General features: G+C 33.2%; 2 protein-coding genes across 2 annotated transcripts; both read left to right on the forward strand.

Moving 5' to 3' along the window:
- Nucleotides 1–9882: 9882 nt before the first annotated feature.
- Nucleotides 9883–10362, forward strand: LOC103492072 (glucan endo-1,3-beta-glucosidase-like). Its single transcript, XM_008452258.1, has one exon. It carries the CDS (start codon nt 9883–9885, stop codon nt 10360–10362), a length of 480 nt encoding a protein of 159 aa, XP_008450480.1.
- An 8972-nt stretch (nt 10363–19334) lies between these two features.
- LOC103492011 (glucan endo-1,3-beta-glucosidase-like) lies at nt 19335–19958 on the forward strand. Its single transcript, XM_017045391.2, has one exon. The coding sequence runs from the start codon at nt 19335–19337 to the stop codon at nt 19956–19958; it is 624 nt and encodes a 207-aa protein (XP_016900880.2).
- Nucleotides 19959–20889: the final 931 nt, after the last annotated feature.

Consider the following 20889-nt stretch of genomic DNA (forward strand, 5'->3'; position numbering starts at 1 on the left):
CAAGGTCTTCATTGCCTACATCAAAAAGAGTCAAGTCAGCCACATTAAAAGTAGAACTTACATTGTACTTACCTGATAGATCTAACTTGTATGCATTGTTATTGATCCGTTCAAGTACTTGAAAAGGGCCATCGCCCCGTTGTTGAAGTTTTGACTTCCTTTGATCCAGAAACCTTTCCTTTCTTAGATGAACCCAAACTCAATCACCCGGTTTAAAAATCAATTCCTTTCTTCATTGGTTCTTATGAGTGACTAGCTTTTGATTCTTCTTTTCAATCCCTTCTTTGATTTCTTTGTGCAAAATTTGATGTATTCAGCCCTAGAAGAAGCTGCATCACTAGTCAACATATTAGGTGGCAAAGGTGATAAATCTAGAGGAGTCAAAGGGTTAAAACCGTACACAACCTCAAAAGGTGAACAATGAGTTGTGCTATAATTGCCCTATTGTATGTGAACTCCACAAAAGGTAGAGTTTCTTCCCAAGACTTAAGACTTTTAGAAATTAATGATCTAAGCAAGACCCCCAAAGTTCTATTAACCACTTCAGTTTGCCCATCCATTTGTGGGTGATAAGTTGTAGAAAATAGAAACTTAGTTCCCAATTTTCCCCACAAAACTTTCCAAAAATGACTTAAAATTTTAACATCCCTATCACTAACAATAGTTTTGAGAATGTTATGCAATCTAACCACTTCTCTAAAGAAGAGATTAGCTATGTTGGTAGCATCATCGATTTTGTTACATGGAATGAAATGAGCCATCTTACTAAACCTATCAACCACCACAAAAATACTATCATGATGTCTTCTAGTCTTTGGTAATCCTAGAAAAAAAATTCATGCTAATGTCTACCCATGGTTCATTAGGAACATCTAATGTTGTGTAAAGGCCATGTGGTTGTGTCTTAGACTTAGCCTCCTTACACTTGAAACATTGCTTGCACACTTTGTTCACATCTTTCCTCATTTTAAGCCAATAAAAGTGTTCACACAACATGTTGTATGTTTTAATTCTCCAAAGTGTCCCATAAGTCCTCCCCCATGAGCTTCCCTCACAAGTAACTCTCTAATGGAACACTTAGGAATACAAAGCTTTTCTTTCCTAAAAAGCATCCCATCAAACACAATATAATCTTGAACATTTTTTCCTTCTAAACATTGTGCATACACATCATAAAATTCAGATTTCTCAACTTTGCACAACTCAATCATGTGTTTAAAATCAAGAACTTTTGCACTAAGGGATGAGAATAAGCATACCTTATTGATAATGCATCGGCCACCACATTGTCCTTACCCTTTTTGTAATGGATGACATAAGGAAATGTCTCAATGAATTCCACCCATTTCGCATGCCTCTTGTTAAGTTTGGCCTTTAAGATACTTCAAGCTTTCATGATCCGTGTGGATAACAAACCCTTTTGGCCATAAGTAATGTTGTCAAACTTTCAAAGCCCTCACAAGCGCATGTAGCTCCTTGTCATAGGCCGGGTAGTTGAGTTGAGCTCCATTTAGCTTTTCACTAAAGAACATGATTGGTTGCTTTTCTTGCATCAAAACAGCCCCTATACCTATCCCACTTGCATCACATTCTATCTCAAAAGATTTATCAAAGTTAGGTAAAGCAAGACAAGGTGCTTTGATCAATTTTTCTTTAAGCTCATTGAATGCATTTTCTAACTTTTCTTTCCATTCAAATTTTACATGCTTTTTCACAAGTTCAGTTAATGGTGAGGCTATGCTACTAAAATCTTTAATAAATCTCCTATAGGAACTAGCAAAATCATGGAAGGATCTTACCTCAGATGCATTGGTAGGAGTTGGCCATTCTCGGATAGTCTTTACCTTTTCTTCATCAACTTTCGCTCCATCCTTTCCAACAATGAACCCTAGGAAATTTACTTGTTATAGACAAAAACTACACTTTTTGAAGTTGGCATAAAGCTTCTCTTCTCTAAGTTTGAGTAAAATTGTCTTAACATGCAAAATATGATCATTTAAGTCTTTTGAGTAAACAAGGATATCATCAAAGTATACAACCACAAATTTTTCAATGTATTCCTTCAAAACATGATTCATTAGCCTCATAAAAGTACTTGGTGCATTAGTAAGGCCAAACGGCATAACAAGCCATTCATAAAGCCCAAACTTTGTTTTGAAAGCCGTTTTTCATTCATTCCTACATGTATACGAATTTGATGATAACTGCTTTTAAGGTCTATTTTTGAAAATAGATTAGCACTATGCAATTCATCTAACATGTCATCTAATCGAGGAATAGGATGTCGATACTTTATCGTTATTTTGTTGATAGCTCGACAATCAACACAGATCCTCCATGTACCATCTTTTTTGGGTACCAAAATCACCGGAACTGAGCAAGGACTCATACTTTCTCTAATATACCCTTTATCCATGAGTTCTTCAACTTGTCTTTGGATCTCCTTAGTCTCGGTTGGATTAGTTCTATAGGCAGCCATGTTTGGAAAAGTTGCACCCGGAATGAAGTCAATTTGGTGCTCAATCCCTCTTTAAGGAGGTAAACCCGTAGGTGCATCTTCATGTGGAAACATGTCATTAAATTCCTGCAAAAGAGATTTAAAAGCACTAGGAAAACCATCATTATAGTTAGGCTCATTTTCTAAACACTTTCCTTTGCATATAAGTACAAAGTTTGGTACTTCGAATGAAAACATATTTTTCACTTCCCACTTTCTCATAACCAAACTCACATTCTTTTTTTTTCTCAAAATCACTTTTTTCTCTCTCTTGATTTGCACTCTCCTTTTGCCCCTCACCTTCCTCTCTTTCTTCACTATTCTCTCTTTCTTTTAACTTACTTTCTTCTCTCCTCTCATTTTCTTCAAATTCTTTTCTTTTCTTTTCTAATTTCAAATGATCACAATGTACTTCATATGGAGATAATGGCAGCAAAGTAAACTTCTTCTCATCCAAAGTAAAGGTATACTTGTTCAACAATCCATCGTATGTAACTTCTCTATCATATTGCCAAGATCGACCTAACAAAATATCTCCCGCATACATAGGTACAATATCACAAAGAACTTCATCATTATATCTTTCTAAAGTAAAAGAAATAAGAACTTGAGAGTTTACCTTCAATTCTCCTTTGTTGGTCAACCGTTGAAGTTTATATGGTTTTGGATGTGGACGAGTAGTAAGTTGAAGCCTTTTTACAAGAAAACTACTTACCATATTTGTGCAACTTCCATTATCAATCACCAAGCTACAAGGGCTTCCTTCAATCAAACATCTTGTGTGAAACAAGTTTTTCCCTTTGACCTTCAATTTTCTCTTCCTTGATTTTCACATTAAGTACCCTCCTTGTAATCAGGGATATGGAATTACCTTCTTCAATATACTCATCATCAACGAGTGTTTCATATTCTTCCTCAAGTTGTAAATCATTTTCCACACATTCATCTTTCGAATCAATCACGCCATTTCTCACCACCATGACTCTTTTATTGATACAATCTTTACTCATGTATCCAAACCCTTTGCACTTCCAACATTGAATAGAACTAGTCTTTTCCTTTACCTCCTTTGAAGCTTCAACCTTCTTAGTATTAGAGCTCTCGGCCTCCACTTTTTTGGCAGCCACAAATTTCCCCCTTGATTGCATTGATTCATTCCTATTCACAAAACCATCCTTGTTCCATGTATTAGAACTTGAAAAGGTGTGAGTTTTAGACACATACCTTTTTGAACGCTCATTTTCTTCCTTCAATTGAGCTCCAATTTTGATAGCATAATGATACATATCTTACATATTATATGGTGGATTTCTATCAACAAGATGAGCAATTTCTTGATCCAAACCTCCAAGGAACCTAGACATGGTGTCTTCCTCATCTTCTTGGATTCTTGCTCTTCCAATCAAAGTCTCCATCTCTCGGTAATATTCAGCAACACTTTTTATACCTTGCCTCAAAGATTGCAATTTAGTTTTCAAATCTCTTTCATAATGTTTTGGGAAAAACCTTTTCCTCATGGCTTCTTTGAGTTCTTCCCAAGTTTCTATTGGATCCTCCTCTTTCCTCCTTCTCTCGAACTTGAGATAATGATACCATTCAGATGCATAATTGGTGAATTTGGCAATGGCAAGTTTCATCTTCTTATTCTCACTAAATGTGTTGCAATCAAACACATGTTCTATCTTCCTTTTCCATTGCAAATATGTCTCTGAATCCGTCGTTCCAGTAAAAGGTGGAATCTTGAATTTAACTCCTCCATCTCTATCTTCATGCACTCTTTCCATCCTTCTAGGTTGCATTACGTTGAAGAGGTTATTTCTTCCTCTCCCTCTCACATTTTCTCTACCTCCAAGCTATCTTTCATGTGCATTTAAGTCAAACATGCCTTCATGTTCATGAAACGGTCGTACTTCCCTTTGTTGTTGTGCCCTCCTTTCTTGTCTTTCTTCCCTCATCAATTCCAACATACCTTGAATTGCTTGAAGGATAGCAACATTTGGATCTATCACTTCCGGAACTTCTTCTCCATCATGCGACATTTTTTTTTTTGTATTTAGTAACAAGGACCTTTCCACACTTCTCACAAAGATTTCACTCAAGGACACTCGTATTTATCACTCAAGGGTAGGCTTTTGGTACTAGGTCAAAGATGTAAGGGTTGGATTTAATTTTGGTGCAATCTTGCTATACGCTTGATATAACTGATTCAAATGATCAACTTTTCATAACCTAAAATAGAGCAACTCAACCTTAAGACCAGCAACTACAAACTTTGAACAAACAACAATATAATGACATTAACTTTTGGTGTGCCCCTCGGATCTTCGAATAAAAATCTTTTTTTTTTCCTTCTAATTTTTTTTAATACTCCGAGAGCAAGATACAAGATTACAAACTCGTATTGAAAAGAAAAAATATGACGGAAAGTAAAGATATTTTACCTCTAGAGTCGGCCAAAGGATGTTGACCAAGGGCTCTGATACCAAATGATAAGATCCCAATATGCTTTAAGTTTACAAAGCTAGAGGTCCTTCTAGGATCCTTGTAAACAGACATAAATGAGACTAACTTACCGAATGATTCCAACCAAGAGTTTAGTTAGAGGATGAATCACTCTTAGATCAAACTTAGTATCTATGATGGTCTCTCCTAGATTCTAAGATGACTCACTCCAAAATTAGATTGATCAAAACTAATCCAATTAATCGATTGAACATCAAACCTAAGATAATATTTGATAGAAAAAACAACACCAAAGGGGTTGAATAAGCAAAAGATTTTTAGTATTCATCATGTCCCTTTTCATGAGCATTACAAGCCTTTTAATAGGCCAAATGGTCATGGATAGACCAATGAACTCAAAAGTCATTCAAATACACTTAATTGCAAATTGTAGAAAATAAGACCTAGGAACTTAAAACTTGATTGCACATCAAACGAACAATCATTTCTCAAAATTAAAAGATAGAATTGTTTTTAAAATTGTCTTAAATATGTGCTATGTAATCCGTCCCTCATAATGGCAATGTTTGACAACCTTAACATCACAAAATCCCAAGAGATGCAAGTTGGACAGCCACCTCTTCACAAATTCTGCACACTTTTTTCGTCCTCCGTGCCATCTTCCAAACTACACAACTTTTTCCGTGCCATCTTGACTCCATGATCTTCTTGACTTGCTGAACTAACATTATACAAAAATTTGGGTTCAAAATTCTCTATTTCTCGTTGTGCATTTGCCAGCTTTTGAACATGTAGTGTGAAAGCCTCTTGTATCTTCTTTGCCTTGCGCTTTGTGATTGGTCCTTCAGGTACATGCAATAGATTATTGATTGAATCCACATCAAGAGAAGTGGGAATTATTGGATGGAAGAAGGGAAGTGTGGAGGGCATTGTTGAGGGATTGGGTTTCGAGGGAGAAAGGATCGAAAATCCATTACTCTTGGAAGGTGGAACAAAAGGACCCGTGGTTAAGGAAGGTGAAAGAATGACCAGAGGAAGTAATTTGAATTGAAGAAGGAAGAATGAAGTGGGGAGGAAGGAAGGGGGAAATGGAAGAAAGAGAATAAAGAGGGTGGTACTGAAGGGAGAAAATGGAGAAGATTGAAGAGGAAGAAGAGAAAGAAGAATGAGAAGAAGACGAGAGCGGAGTTTTGCTATTTTGTGTAAATAGTTTCCCTCCTTTTTCTATTTTAAAAACTCCTAATGTCCATATAAAAATAAAATTGATATATATTTTTGGAATGGATGAAGAAAATTGATATAAAAGAGGTAGAGTGAATTATGTTCTTAAATTTTATAGTCAAAATTCTTTTCTCGAACTCCTTCCATAGAGATTTGAACAAGTCCACCAAAAATAATCAAAACCCTATTCCCCTGTCAATTTCCAATTGAATTTTCCATTGAAATCTGGGGACAGAGCTACACAGAAGTTAATGACACGCAACTGAAGAAAAGAAAAATCGTCATAGATGAGAAGGACAAGAATGTACCCTTCTCCCAATAGGGTTTCTAAAGCACATGGTGGAAGGGTTTCACATTTCTCTCTCACCCTTTGCTCTGTTTCTCATGACGAGGTTTCTGTTTTACAACATTCTCACATGAGTTCATTCACTACTCGCTCATGGCTTCTTCTTCAATCTTCTTCTCCTCGTTTTTTTTTCGTTCTTGTTCTTCTCATTGAGACTTTCATTTCTCCAAGTTTCAACCGATTAGTTTGCAATTTTCCTTTAATTTCTCTGAAGGATTATGATTTTGGCCTCAATTTTTCTAGGGTTTTTAATTTTATCTTGTGGTGAAGTAGGATTGAAGTTGGTAAATATGGCGATGGCGACGACGATGATGATTGATGATGAAGATTCTATGGCTCTTTTACCATTTGGAGGATCAACATCTAGTGTTGGAAGGTTCATCCGACTTCCTCAATGCGGTGTCCCTCGCCGGACAGGTACCTATTTTTGATCATTGGTTTTAGCTTTAAATTAGTTTGATTATGAAGTCTTCCTATATTTGGGATTTGTGGCAAATTTCTGAATATGAGTGACCTGTAATGATTTTTTTTTATAAATTAAGTCTATTTCCTCTAGATTTCTTATGGTTTGCATCAAAGTAGTTGAATTTTTAGCTGAATTCAAAAATAAAAACAAGACTTCAATAACTACCGAATCTTGAGGAAAGAAATTTAGAAGTAAGATAGATGTTTATAGGTTTAATTAAGAAAAAAAAGTAGACAACCAAATGGTTAAAGAGTAATCTTTTGTCGTTCTGTAACTTAGGATATTGAGGTCCACTCTTATGCTTTATGGTTGTGTGTTCTGACCCACTCACGACTCACAAGTCACCAGTCTCGAGAGGCTTTGTCCAGTCTTACCCAAAGACTATTTTATCAAGGTCTCGTTGGATAATCTTTGAGTTTTTTTTTCTCGGTTTTTACCTTTCAAGGTTTTGAAAACTAATTTTCTTTACATTTCAAAGATTAACCTAAAAATAGATAATAAAACAGAGAAGTACATAGATGGAGGTAGTGTTATCTGAGAAGAACATATACGGATGCTCCATAAAGAAAGCATAAAATGTCAAGCTAATGAACACTCTTTGGAGATGAAACGCTTTGGCCCTTTTCACTAACCATTTCCTTTTTGTATTTGTTTTTTAATCTATTCCCACCATGCATTTTACAATTTTGCATCTTTCTTAAATACAAGTTGAATTTTTAGTGAAATTTCACAAACACAAACAATTTTTTAAAAGCTATTTTTTCTTTAGTTTTCAAGTATAATTTTTTAAACCATTGACAGAGTGTAGATCACAAAAGAAGAAAGTTGGTGGTAAGAATTTATTTATAGGCTTAATTTTCAAAACAAAAAACAAAATGGTTACCAAACAAGATTTTTGGTTTCTTATTTCAATTTTATATTTTTACTTTTTATTTTATTTTATATATACACACATATTTCTAGGCATGTCCAAAAAGTGTCCCAACCTGAAATTTAAAATTAATTAATTAATTAATTAAAATAAGTCATGAAATCTTTTTGTGTTGGACACATGTAGTGCTAATACAAACACAGCTAAAATAGATGTATAAGTGTCTGTACTTCATAGGTGTATGTAAGCTTAATTTTCAAAAACCTAATCACTAGTAATGATCTAGTTTTTAACTCATATGACGTAGGACTGGATTTTGAAAGCATCTCCAAACATCTCATAGCCTCCCCACTCCTAAATCTTTTCTAAGACCAAAAATGACCCTACAATTTCAGATAATATGTTAGGCTTCTGTTAACCTTGCAAACAATTCAACCAAAACAAACACACAAACCACACAAATATTCCAGCAGCACACAAGAGAAATATCAATAGAGAGGAGAGTTGTATATTCAATATCAAATCACCAACTACACCAAAGAGTTTCTAAATAAAGGGAATCAGCCAAACAAGAGGGTTGCACTCTCTAAATGAACAAATTTCACCCAAAATGTATAATGACCAAGATGATTAACCATAACACAAAACACCCAGATATATACTCCCACTTTTCTGTTGCCACGTGTTTTAAGGACCACTGGCCATTCTAACAACCATGTTGTCGAAGTGGAATTTCCCTTTCTACCCTTCCTCTTATAAACTTGAGTGATCAGAGGCCTAGCATAATATCAAAAGAACTTGGAGACGCAAGTGTCACATCTACATTCACACCTACAAACTATTAGATTATCCAATGAGTTGATTATTTCAAACGTTTCTCATACTCAAACCCATATTTTCCTTCTCTCCAATTATTGTTGGCATCATGGTCTAAACTACTAACTACCTGATTGTGTTTAGGGTTTATGACCATGCATCCTTGTCAAATATTTTGGTGATAAAATGAGTTAGAATTGTTATCAATATCCTCTGAACTGGATTGAGATCCCTTTTCGGAAGACAGTTGAGTCCAATGTTTTAAAAAACCCTCTTGAGTGTGTGCCTAGGCCCAAGGTGCAAGTCTTGCCCCTTGCCTTGAAAAGGTGTTGCTGACAAACTTAGATGGTAAATCCCAAGGGTCAAAGCCCCAAGTCTTGGGGCATTTCCTTAATTTTAAAATAACAGTAACAATTAGGGGTTTTAACTTTTTAGTAATGTTTTATTTCATATATCCATTGCAACTATGCTTTCCCATCTTTATATAGTAGTTTTTACGTATACTGCGCTTCCAAAAAAAATATATGCACAAAATTTTTCCCACCTTGTCTCAAGCCCCAAAAGGCTATTGTGCCCGGTTTATTGTGTCTTTAGCTTTTAAAAACATTGGTTGAGTTCCCCAATCTTTTGTTCCGATCTCATGTCCCTGAACTTATTTATCCGATTTGGGCTGGCTAAACATTTTATGCTGCATAAATCTTTGTTTTCTGCCTATCCATACGGTTGCACTTGCAGAATCCATTGGTGTTTACTATTCAAGCACAGGCAACAATTTACCAGATGCCAGAGAAGTAGTACAACTATACAAAAACAGCAGCATAAAAAAGATGAGAATCTATAATCCCAACACAACTATATTAGACGCTCTCCGAGGATCGAACATTGAAGTCATTGTAGGCATTCCAAACGCTTCCATCGAACGCATTGTTAATATTTCTTCTGCTGCAAACTGGGTCCAAAAGAACATTCAAGCCTATGTGCCATACGTCAATTTTTGATACATTGCAGTTGGAAATGAGGTGAAGCCACCCGATCCCATTGCGCAATATGTTTTACCAGCCATGAGTAGCATTTATAGTGCAATTTCAGCAGCCAATTTGCAAGATCAAATAAAGGTTTCCACAGTAATATCCATGAGCTTCTTGTCGAACTCCTTCTTTCCTCCATCTAATGGCTCATTTAGTTAAGAGGTTGGTGGATTTATGGAACCAATTATCAAGTTTCTGGCTAAGAATGGTTCACCACTTCTTGCTAATGTGTATCCCTACTTTGTTTACACTGAGATCAATAAAACCATCAGCCTTGACTATGCTTTGTTCATGCAATCGCCTGCTCTTGTGATTAGTGATGGAAATTTTAAGTACAACAGTCTTTTTGAATCAATGGTTGATGCTCTTTATGTAGCACTTGAGAAGTCTGGTGGAGCCGAAGTGTCGATCGTGATATTCGAGAGCAGTTGGCCATCAGGTGGAGGCAACAGTGCAACAATAGAGAATGCAGGTACGTACTACAAAAATTTGATTAGCTTTGTTCGGAATGGGACGCCGAGGAGGCCGAGAAGAGCTATTGAAACATATCTGTTTGCTATGTTTGATGAGAACTTGAAGTCTCTTGAAATGGAGAAACATTTTGGTCTATTCACACCTGATAAGAAATCAAAATACCAACTTAGTTATAGTTAAGTAAAGGGTGTACGAATTATATACACCCTTGTAACTAAAATAAATCAATATATTCATTCACTTCTCATTTTAAATATAAAATGGACTCCAGTTTAAATTGTAAAGTATACGCTTTACAGATATTTTTTCCTAGATAAAGCTTTTCTCAACAAAAAAACTTTTTTTTTTGTTATCATATATTTGATCAAATTTCATAGTATGTTTCAAGCTAACTCGACATTAAGTACTAAACCATATATACATCCATTATTAGAGACACAAATGGTTCTTTGTAGTTGTTTTGAAATTTGCTAATTTAAGCAACAAGTTCCCTTTTGCCACAGAAAAAAAAAAAAAAAAACTTGATAGTGCCAAAACCTACCCCTTTCATAAATTAATCAAATCGAAAGTGAGACGACCTAATGGTAAAAAAGAAGATAGTTTCAATAACTAACTAAGAGGTTTTTTAATATCATTAAAAAAGGAAAAAAGACTAGATCTTGGTATGATACTTGAATGGATCAAATCCCTACCTAGGAAAAAAAACCTTAGAGAAAAGATCGCCTCCTAGACTTGTATCTACTCAAACTGAGACCATAAATAACAAGATTTATGCCCATCAATCCTTAACTTAATTGCTTTCTCTAACCCACTTGAGGTGAGACTATCACTATAGATTGTGAACCTTCAGTCTTGAACGAGGACCTTCTTTTTCTCTCCTACAACAGGGAGATGAGATATGAAAACGATGACCTTACTTTGAGTACGTCTTTCAACTCTTTCGATTCCTTCTTTTCGGTATGGTCTTGCACTTTCTAACTTGTATGCGTCAATCCCTCTTTACGTGCCTGGGTCATCTCGTCATTTGTTATCATTCAAATATATATGGTGGTAATCTTCATCTCTTGAATGGAAAAACACTCGAGAGTGGAGAGAGAAAAAAGAAAACCATAGGAAATCGATGCTTTGAGGACATGATTGATTCGGTGGGGAAGAGATCAAGTACGCAGTCTTTCGAAAACAAGAAGTTATTTGTAACGTTGAGTTGATGTATGATGTTTGTGAAATTTATATGGTTGTGTTTAGGATGCAAATTAGTTGTTTTGTCTAGTTCATATACTTTATAATTAAAGTGTGAATTGAATTCACATGAAAGTTTATCCCGTGCATTTTCTTTTACATAAGTGTTATTGTTTGATTTTTCTTTCTCTAATATATAATACCACGTAATTTTCAAAATAACTTAAGGATTGCATTTGTTTTATTATATTTTTAAAGTACAAGAGTATTGTGTGGGAATTTTGAAAATGAGGTTTGGGTTTTACTGTTGGATCATGTAATAGAACTAATTTAGAATTATAGTGTAAGTGGAATATCTCGAAATGTAATTGTAGTGTGGACTTTATTAATAATCATATTACATAGTTGATACAAAAAGTATGTGACAAATGATTACACCACACCAGCCCGATTGTATCTATGTTATCGGCCAACAAAGACCAAGCCCTCTTCAATAAACCTCCGTCCAATTATATATATATAATATGGGTTTACGTAACAAAGAACCAAGTCCTCTTACGTAAACCTCAGTCTAGATTTTCTATTTAATAGATATGTTTGTCAACTTCCACTTCCCAAACTTCGGTTTATGATTTTCTTTTTTTATAAATGTAATGGGCATCAATTGAGAAATAATAACAAGGGAAAGTTTCCTAAATATAACAAACTACTTAAATATTTATGTCCGTGTAACAAAGTCTATAAAGTTAGCCATTTTTTAAATATTTCAGATTTGTCATTTGTACTCTTCTTTTTTTAGTTCCAATTTCTTCCATTTTTCTTTTTTTTTTTTTTTTTTTGATTTGGGTAACTAAATCTATTTCTTTCTATCGTCTTTCTTGTTTTTCTCTCTTTTTTTAGGTGCATGCATGTCTTTCTTCCTCTTTCTTCTTTTTCCTTTTTTTTTCATTCACTGCATGCATCGTATCGTCTTTCTTCTTTTCTTTTTACGTTTAGATTAGGTAACCAAATCTGATGATGTATATGAATCTTGAAAAAAATTTGTTAGGCATTTAAATTAATATTGGGTATAAAGAATAGTGAAAAATATTGTCTATACCAAATTTAAAAAAAAAATAGTTTAGATTTGGGATTCCAAAATAAACGATCGTATACCAAATTTAAAAAAAAAAAAAGGTTTAGATTTGTCTGGCCAAATCTACGATTGTCTAGTCAAATCTAAACAATCGTGTAACCCAATTAATTAAACGATCGTGTAACCAAATTAAACGATAGAATTGAAAAAAAAATCTAAACGATCGTGTACCAAACAATAGTCAAATCTAAATAATCGTGTACCAAATCGCATTACCAAATATATTATGCGCATTGTAATAGCGCATTTTTGGTATTTTACACTGTGGGCCTCTGAGCTTTTTCCATCTTCGGAATTGTTCTATACAATGTAAATAGTTTGCCACTTTTTTATATTTTTTAAAAGATCCCTAATAACAAAGTATATAGTAGCATTATTTTAAAAAAATTAGAAATACTTAACAAAGTCTACAAAGTAATAGACTTTGTGATAAACCACTAAGAGTGTATCAATAATAGAAGTTTATTGTTGATAGACTTGGATATGTATACTACTTTTATAAAATATTGCTATATATGTCAATATTTTGAATTTGATTAATATATTTGCAATGACCGTTCCAACATTTCTTTTTGGTCATGATACAAGCTTTTTGTTTGGATTAACTTATGGAAAAAATATCTTTTCAAAATGTCATTTCCTCATTTTTATTTAAACACCTTGATAATTGTAAAAAAAATTGTAAATTTGACAAAATATTTATAAAATGTAGCAAAATTTCAGATTTAAGATATTGACAGACACTGATATATTTCTTTTAGCTATATTAATAGATAGTAATAGAAATCTATCGATGTTTATCATTGATAGAATCCAAAATTTTGTTATATGTTGGAAATATATTAGTTTATTTTACTATATTTAAAAATGTTCCAAAAATAATCTTACTTGAAATTAAAACAACAATTTGAAGGATGACTGCTAGAATTGTTGTTCATGGTAGTGGTTGGAGTTGGTCGTGGCTAGAAGTTGCCATAAGTGGTGCCCAAAGTTAATTAGCTATTGGAAGTGGTGGCTAGAATGGCAATAAAAGGCATCAATTGAGTGATAAGGGCTAAGTGCATTATATTGTTATTAACGTAGGTGGACATAAGTATAAATTATTGGTGAGGTAGAAAGTCGAGCCCCCAAACACCAATATCATAAATCATATCAACTTGTATCCTCGCTAGCTCAAAACACCCTCGAAAAAGCCTTCTAAAGGTAAAACGTTCTTTCATAGCTCAAAATGGTAAAAAGAAAGAAAAAAATATATAATGGGTCGTATCCTAAAACTAAAATTTCTAAAATGAGATTAAGTCATTGCACATTAAGGAAGGGGGACCTCCAAGACCATGTGAAGGTCTATGGCATTCAATTAAGCTCCATATAAATCAAATAAGATAATATTTATTATATATTTTCCATTATTACATAAATAATTTTCACGGCTTTTCACCAGTCATTTCTTTACTTCGGATGTGTTTCGTTAGAATTATGGAGTGTTTAATTTTAAAAAAAACTATTTTAAAAAAAATTGTAATGTTTGACAAATTAAAATAATGCATTTTTTAGAAAATGATTTATAAAATAAATCATTTTAAAGAAATGATTAAAAACCACGTTTTTACAAAATGAAGTTGAGACTGATTAACCGGAAAATTGAGGGTGCGTTTGGTTTGTCTTTTTAAAAAAATGTTTTTTAATAATACATTTCCTTTTAAACACTCATGTTTGGTTAGATTTTTTTATAAGTGTCCATGCTCCATCTCCTGCAATGTCTTCAAAAAGAATATCTAATTGGCCTCATTTTGCAACCCCTTTGCTATAAATTTTGCTGCATCATGCTTAACCTACAAGATATTAATTTAAGAAGTATTTAATTATAATTTTAATTTCTAATAAATAAACTATATAAATAAATGATATACTTTCAAATTCTCTTCCCACCACTTAGTTGTGCATCAATAGTTTGTCCTAATGAATCCCACCATCAAGTTGGTGCATCTAACTCTATATTCTACTTCTAAAATAAAATTATCTAAAAAATTTAATACGAAAAAAAAAATGCTTGGTTTTAACTTTACTAATTTCAAAATCTTAAAACAACTAGTTTCAAGATAACGTTCAATTAATTTCAAAGTATATTTTAAAAAAAAATTAAAATATATGTATTTCTATATTAAATTAGGTAATAGTGTTTAGTTGTAACGCCCCAAATTAAGGTAATTTATTTTAATTATCTTAAGTTTAATTTTGAAAATTTTTTGGTGTAATTTTTAATTCAATATTTGATTTGTGGAGATTGGAATTTATTAGATATTTTGAAAAATATCTAATGGTGTAAATTTGGAAATTTTGGTTAAAGTTGTTTGTTTTAAGAGATTTGTATTTGGGAGAAATTTGATTAATTATATATATGATTATATAATTAATTGAAATTCAAGTTGAAATAATTATATTATGTAGATAATATAATTATGTAAGGATAATTATTTTTGGGGAAGATAAAGGGATTGATGGGAGAGAGAGAGAAATTTAAGTTTAAAAAATGAAGATTTGGTGGGATTCAATGAAGAGAGAGAGAATGAGATTTTTGGGAAAAAGAATAAAGGAAAAAAATAATAATAAATTTATATTATTATTAATTTTCTTTAATTAGAGCCTCAAGATGCGTGGTAATTATTCATCATCTTTCTCACAAACCCTAAAGAAACCCAATCTCAAATCTCATTCAACCATCGTGTTCAGCCGTCTCTGTCTCGATCAGCCGTCTCCATCTACGCCTCCGACCGTCTGCCTTCTGCCGCGTCAACGAACGTCTGTCAATCCACTGCTGCAAACGCCCAAGCTTCTCTTCGCCCAAGCCTTCACCGAGCCATCTTTGTCGGCCATCCGTAGCCAAGTTGTCTGCCCGTCAGCGTCTCCAGTCATCCGAGCTGCGCGCATGTATACGAGTCGCGTCTTCCAGCCACCCGAGCCGTCCTTTCCCTTCAACTGCACAAGAGTCGCACGCCAGCCACATTTGAGCAGCTTCCAGCTTCAGCCTGAGTCGAGCCGTCTAGCCATTTTGAGTCGTCAAGCTTATTTTTTTTGTTTTTTCACCTATTTTGGTAAGTTTGATTTGGGTTTTTGGCATACCCAACAAAGATTGACTTTTAAACCCTAAATAATTTAATTTTAGATTAAATTGAATTATTCTTCTGAAAGGACTGGTTAGATCAATTGGAAGTAAGCTATGGAACGTTGTCCTAAATTAAGGTTGAGTTGGATCCACATCAACTTTGGGTAAGTAGAACTAACTAGATTTTTGGATCCTAAATTAACAGCAAATTAAGTTATCATCGTAGTATTTTATCCTTACTGTTTAGCATTTTCTAGGGAAGCTTGACTTTGCTATCAGGAGTATTTTCCTGTGAATTAAGCTAATCTTCAGGTAATAGATTCTCCTACTAGACCTTCAAATTGAAGTAAGAGCTTGCATGTAATTTTCCGTTATATGTCGATGTAGCTAAGATGTATAATGAGTTTATGTTATGATGACTAGTAATCAGGACAGAGTTTATGTTCATGTGATTGTTAATTAATTATGACTTGGTAGTGTGATGATAATCATGTGTGATGATGTTGGTGTTTATGCATGAATTATTAATCTCATGATTAAGACTGCTACGATTAATGTTCATGTCATGCTTATGATGTTATGTTATGCTACATGCTATGAATTGGGTGTACTGATAGCTTTTTCTATTAGAGTCGTACCTACATAGGTGTCACTCAGGATTACCACCTTTTTATGACTGTGTAGTCTGACGGGATCACCAGTCCAGTATGAGATGATATGTTTACGAGTGGCTCAATGGGGTCACAAACAGTTCGATTCTCTTAGTGTTTCCTTCAAGATTCACTAAAGACCAGTTTGTCCTAGGTGTTCCTTGTGTTCACCGAAGATCAGTTTTGTCCTAGGTGTTCCTTTAGGTTCACCAAAGACCAGAGATGTTTCTATGGGATCATAGATTGCACGTGTTTAGGAACGTGCCAGTTAGGGGTACCACTTTACAGGACTCTAATAAGAAGAACAGCTACCTAGCGAGACTAGTAGTAGGTCCCTTACTGAGTATATTTTTATATTCGCTCTCTTACGTTTAATTTTTCAAGCAAAGGTAAAGGGAAAGGTAGAGGAAAGCTGGCGAATGACAAGAAGTGAACATGACATGACATAGAGAATGTTTTGCTTCTGCCATTATGATTTTAGTTTGATTTTAGTATTTCTTGTACTTTCATTATTACTCTCTAAAACTAAATATGGTCCGAACTAGGATTTTGTTATTTTGAGATTTTTTCCTATTTATTTATTTATTTATGATTTTAAATAAGTATTGAAGTTTGGATCTTGAACATTTGTTTTACCTTCCATTTTAATTTAAGAAATTTCATTTTCTTTTAAGTAGTAATGACCTCATAAGGAGTTGAGTCGTTACATTAGTAGTCCTTTATGGTAATTTGAGTTAAGTATAAACATCTTTGATATATAACAAAATAAACAAAATTCACATATAAACACTTATAAAAAAATCTAACCAAACAAAATTCACATATAAACACTTACGGTGTTTAAATTTTAAACTCATTTTCAAGACAAACCAAACGCACCTTCTTCTTCTTCTTGGATCTGATCTCAATTATTCTTCAGGTTTCCTCCAAGTGGATAATGTTTGTGTTGTAATTGCAATTTAGATTTTGAATATGAAATAATATTGAGTAGAATATTTATATGGTTTATGATATAAGCAGGTGGGTTGTTCAAGGTAGGGAGCTATGGCGATGGCGATTAATTATAATAATGACGATGAAGATTCAATGGCGCTTTTTCCCTTTGGATCTTCCTCTGGCTTCGGCAGCTTCGGTTCTGGTTGCTATCATCCTCACCTCCCTTCCCCCACTGGTATTCTTTCCCTTCTTTTCTACCTATTTCTTAAAACTTCAAATTAAAGTACGGGTGACTCCTAGGATGCCCTCCATTTGCGTGCTTGATACTCGAGCCTTGATTTTCTATGTTCTATGCTTTATATTATATATATATATGCTCTATATTATATACTAGATACTACTATTAAACTAATTAACTACTCGATGTTCAATGCTCGATATTTAGTGTTCAATACTTGATGCTTTACATATGTTTTGTTTATGTTATATATGTTTGTGTCCCGATACTCGATTCTTAAAAAAATAAAAAAGAAAAAAGAAAAAAATGAAAGAGCAGAAATACAAGAAGAAATCAAGATCTAGAAAAAAAGATGCAAAAGAAGTATAAAAATTGAAGAAAAAATACAAAAAAAAAACGCAAAGAAAATAATCATTAAGAAAATGAAAGAAGAAGAAGGAAGAAAAAAACAGAGAAAAGAAGAAAAAAAGTTGTAAAACGAATAAAAGAGAAAAAAAAACATTTAAGGTTAAAGTGGTAATTTACAAACTATTATTCATTGGTTTTAAAAATGTTAGCAATTTTTTCATTTGGGTCTTTTTAATTTAAATCCCTTATGCAAATTTGGACCAAACACATTTTTTCTCTAATATTAATTAGTTAACAAAAAATTGTCAATATTGTCTAAAAATATGTACAATTATAACACAAATTTTAAATTTAATAATAGACACCGATAGAACTCTATATTCATTGGTGATAAGGGATAAAGATTCTAAAATTTATTAGGTTTTATATATATATATTAATTTATTTTGCAATATTTTGTTGGCTAAAAAATCTTGTTTTATTTTTTAAAAAACAAAATGGAAGGGGATGACAATTGATTTCCCTTTTTTACCCTTTGACCAATTCCAATATTCTTAAACTCTTTATTCCAAATTAACTTAATTTAATTAACTAATTTTTGAGTAAGAAAAGCTCTATGACCTTATTACTTTAACTAAAAATTTTCCCTTATCGACTTAAAATTATTTAAATTATTTACCCTTTTCGAGGATTTTATCGAGAAAATTCAATGCATCTGCCTAGTCGTTTATACTATGATATTTTGATATATCAGTAAATAATTTTAAATAATTTCAAAAGTTTTCTGTAATTTTATTAAAACACCAGCATTTATTTTAGAAGTTAGAATAATAACATGTAACTTATCATTCCTTCCAAGACTAAAATCATAACTTGGTGTATAAGCTTAGATTTATGAGTTAATGGGTAGAAAACATTGAGATACTGGTTCGAGAGCTTGGAAATAAGAGAATGTTGAAAAGTCTGAATATTTGAAAACGGAACGAAATTGTAATTTTGAAGTTCGAAAATAGTGAGAGAAGGTTGGATTGAAAATCGTCGGAACGAAATAAGTTTTGTATTTTAAATTAGATCCAAAAATCTTGATCCAAACATGAGGCTTAGATTACGTTACATCACAAACTCATCCCATTACAAGCCTTACAACTTTACGATCCTATTTTGATTGATATGATAGGTGATGATATATAGAAATTGTTAATTCTTTTATTTTGTGTGCATTCATTATAGTGGGAATTCAAGAAGTAATTGGTGTTTGCTATGGAACCATGGGAGAAAATTTACTAAAAGCCAAAGAAGTAGTCCAACTTTACAAAAGCTATGGCATAAAAAATATGAGAATTTATAATCCTGACAAACATATATTAAAAGCTCTTCAAGGATCCAACATACAAGTTATGGTAGGCATCCCAAACAGTGACCTTCAAAGCCTTGTTAATAACTGCTACAAATTGGGTCCAAACCAACATTCAAGCTTATGTACCACACATCAAATTTCAATACATTGCTGTTGGAAATGAAGTCCAACCATCTGATTCTTTTGCTGCTTTTGTTCTACCAGTCATGAGAAACATTTATAGTGCAATTGTTGAAGCCAATCTAGAGGATCAAATCAAGGTCTCCACAGTAATTTCTGCTAACTTGTTGGGGTGCTCTTATCCTCCTTCTGAAGCCTCATTTAGCAGAGAGGCTAATGAATTGATGGAACCAATTGTTTGCTTTCTTGTTGAGAATGCTTCACCATTACTTGCTAATCTATATCCCTACTATACTTACATGTCTGGATCATTCACTCTTGACTATGCTTTGTTCAACGGGCCCTCGGTTGTGAAAGATGGCAAATTTGATTACCACAACGTTATCGAAGTGATGGTTGATGCTATTTATGCAGCGCTTGAAAAGTGTGGTGGCCCGAATGTGTCGATTGTGGTATCGGAGAGCGGTTGGCCATCGGCTGGAGATGCTATTACTAAGGTTGAAAATGGAGTAGCAGGTTCTTACTATAGTAATTTGATTAAATTTGTTCAAGGTAGGACTCAAAGAAGGCCTGGAAGAGCTATTGAAACATATTTGTTTGCTATGTTTGATGAAAATTTGAGGTCTTCTGTTGTGGAAAAACATTTTGGTTTATTCACATATGACCAAAAGCATAAGTACGTAACTAATCTTAACTTTTCCCTTTATTGATGGTTTATTTCATTGTGTTAGAGCTCACTTTTAGTTCTGTTATAATATTCTCAAGTAAAAGGAAATTGCAAGTATTTTAGCAAGAGCAAGAATATGATGTTACTGTTTAATTAGTCTTTTATGTTGAAGCAAGATAATTTTTCTCTTTGGATAGTTCTTTCTACTTGAAATTATGGAATGATGGTTCTTTTGTACGGTATAAGATGTCACCCAATATATCCTAGCAAGCAGAGAGCAACAATAATAAAACTTGTAAAGAGAACCAATAAAACACATGAGAATTGGTAACTCAGATCAGTGATATTTACAATACACATGCGTGTCTAAGGGCAATTTATCCAAAAAAGATAATTCACTAATTTCAATGAGTTAAACAAATACAACGTTGTATTTTATGCTCTCAAGATTACAGACAAGTCTAGATTACCAGCTAACCACTAAACACCTAAGCTCCCCTTAGATGTGAGACTTCCTCTCTTCAAGACTTAGGCTTTTCCGAAGTAGTTGATATCAAGCTCTCTCTAGATGTGAGACTTACTTTTGAGACTCTATTACATCTTTGTTCGACATTTGAGGATACTACTGACATGGTTAAGTTAGGGGGATGGCTTTAACACCACTTATTAAGACAAAGAACCTTCCAAATATCTCCACAATTGTATGATATTGTTCACACTTTGAGCATACACCCTTAGTTTTTGCTTCTATCAATGAAAATCATTGATAAAATTCTATCAATTATTATAAATGACACTGATAAACAATAATAAAAATCTAAAAATGTAACAATCTTGTTATATTTGTAAACATTTTCAGTAGTTTTGTAATCTATAATAATTTTTTAAAAAGTTATAAAAGAAGTAAGATGCAAAATATAAGACAAAAAGAGAGGTCTTTTCAAAAATATAAAAAAGCGGCAAAGTATTTACAC

This window comes from Cucumis melo, chromosome 2, assembly GCF_025177605.1.
Source record: "Cucumis melo cultivar AY chromosome 2, USDA_Cmelo_AY_1.0, whole genome shotgun sequence".
In the NCBI taxonomy this organism is placed as follows: domain Eukaryota; kingdom Viridiplantae; phylum Streptophyta; class Magnoliopsida; order Cucurbitales; family Cucurbitaceae; genus Cucumis; species Cucumis melo.

What these genes read in the sequence shown, in the direction of transcription:
- LOC103492072 (XM_008452258.1), top strand. Translation starts at nt 9,883, where the DNA reads ATGGAACCAATTATCAAGTTTCTGGCTAAGAATGGTTCACCACTTCTT.
- LOC103492011 (XM_017045391.2), top strand. Translation starts at nt 19,335, where the DNA reads ATGAGAAACATTTATAGTGCAATTGTTGAAGCCAATCTAGAGGATCAA.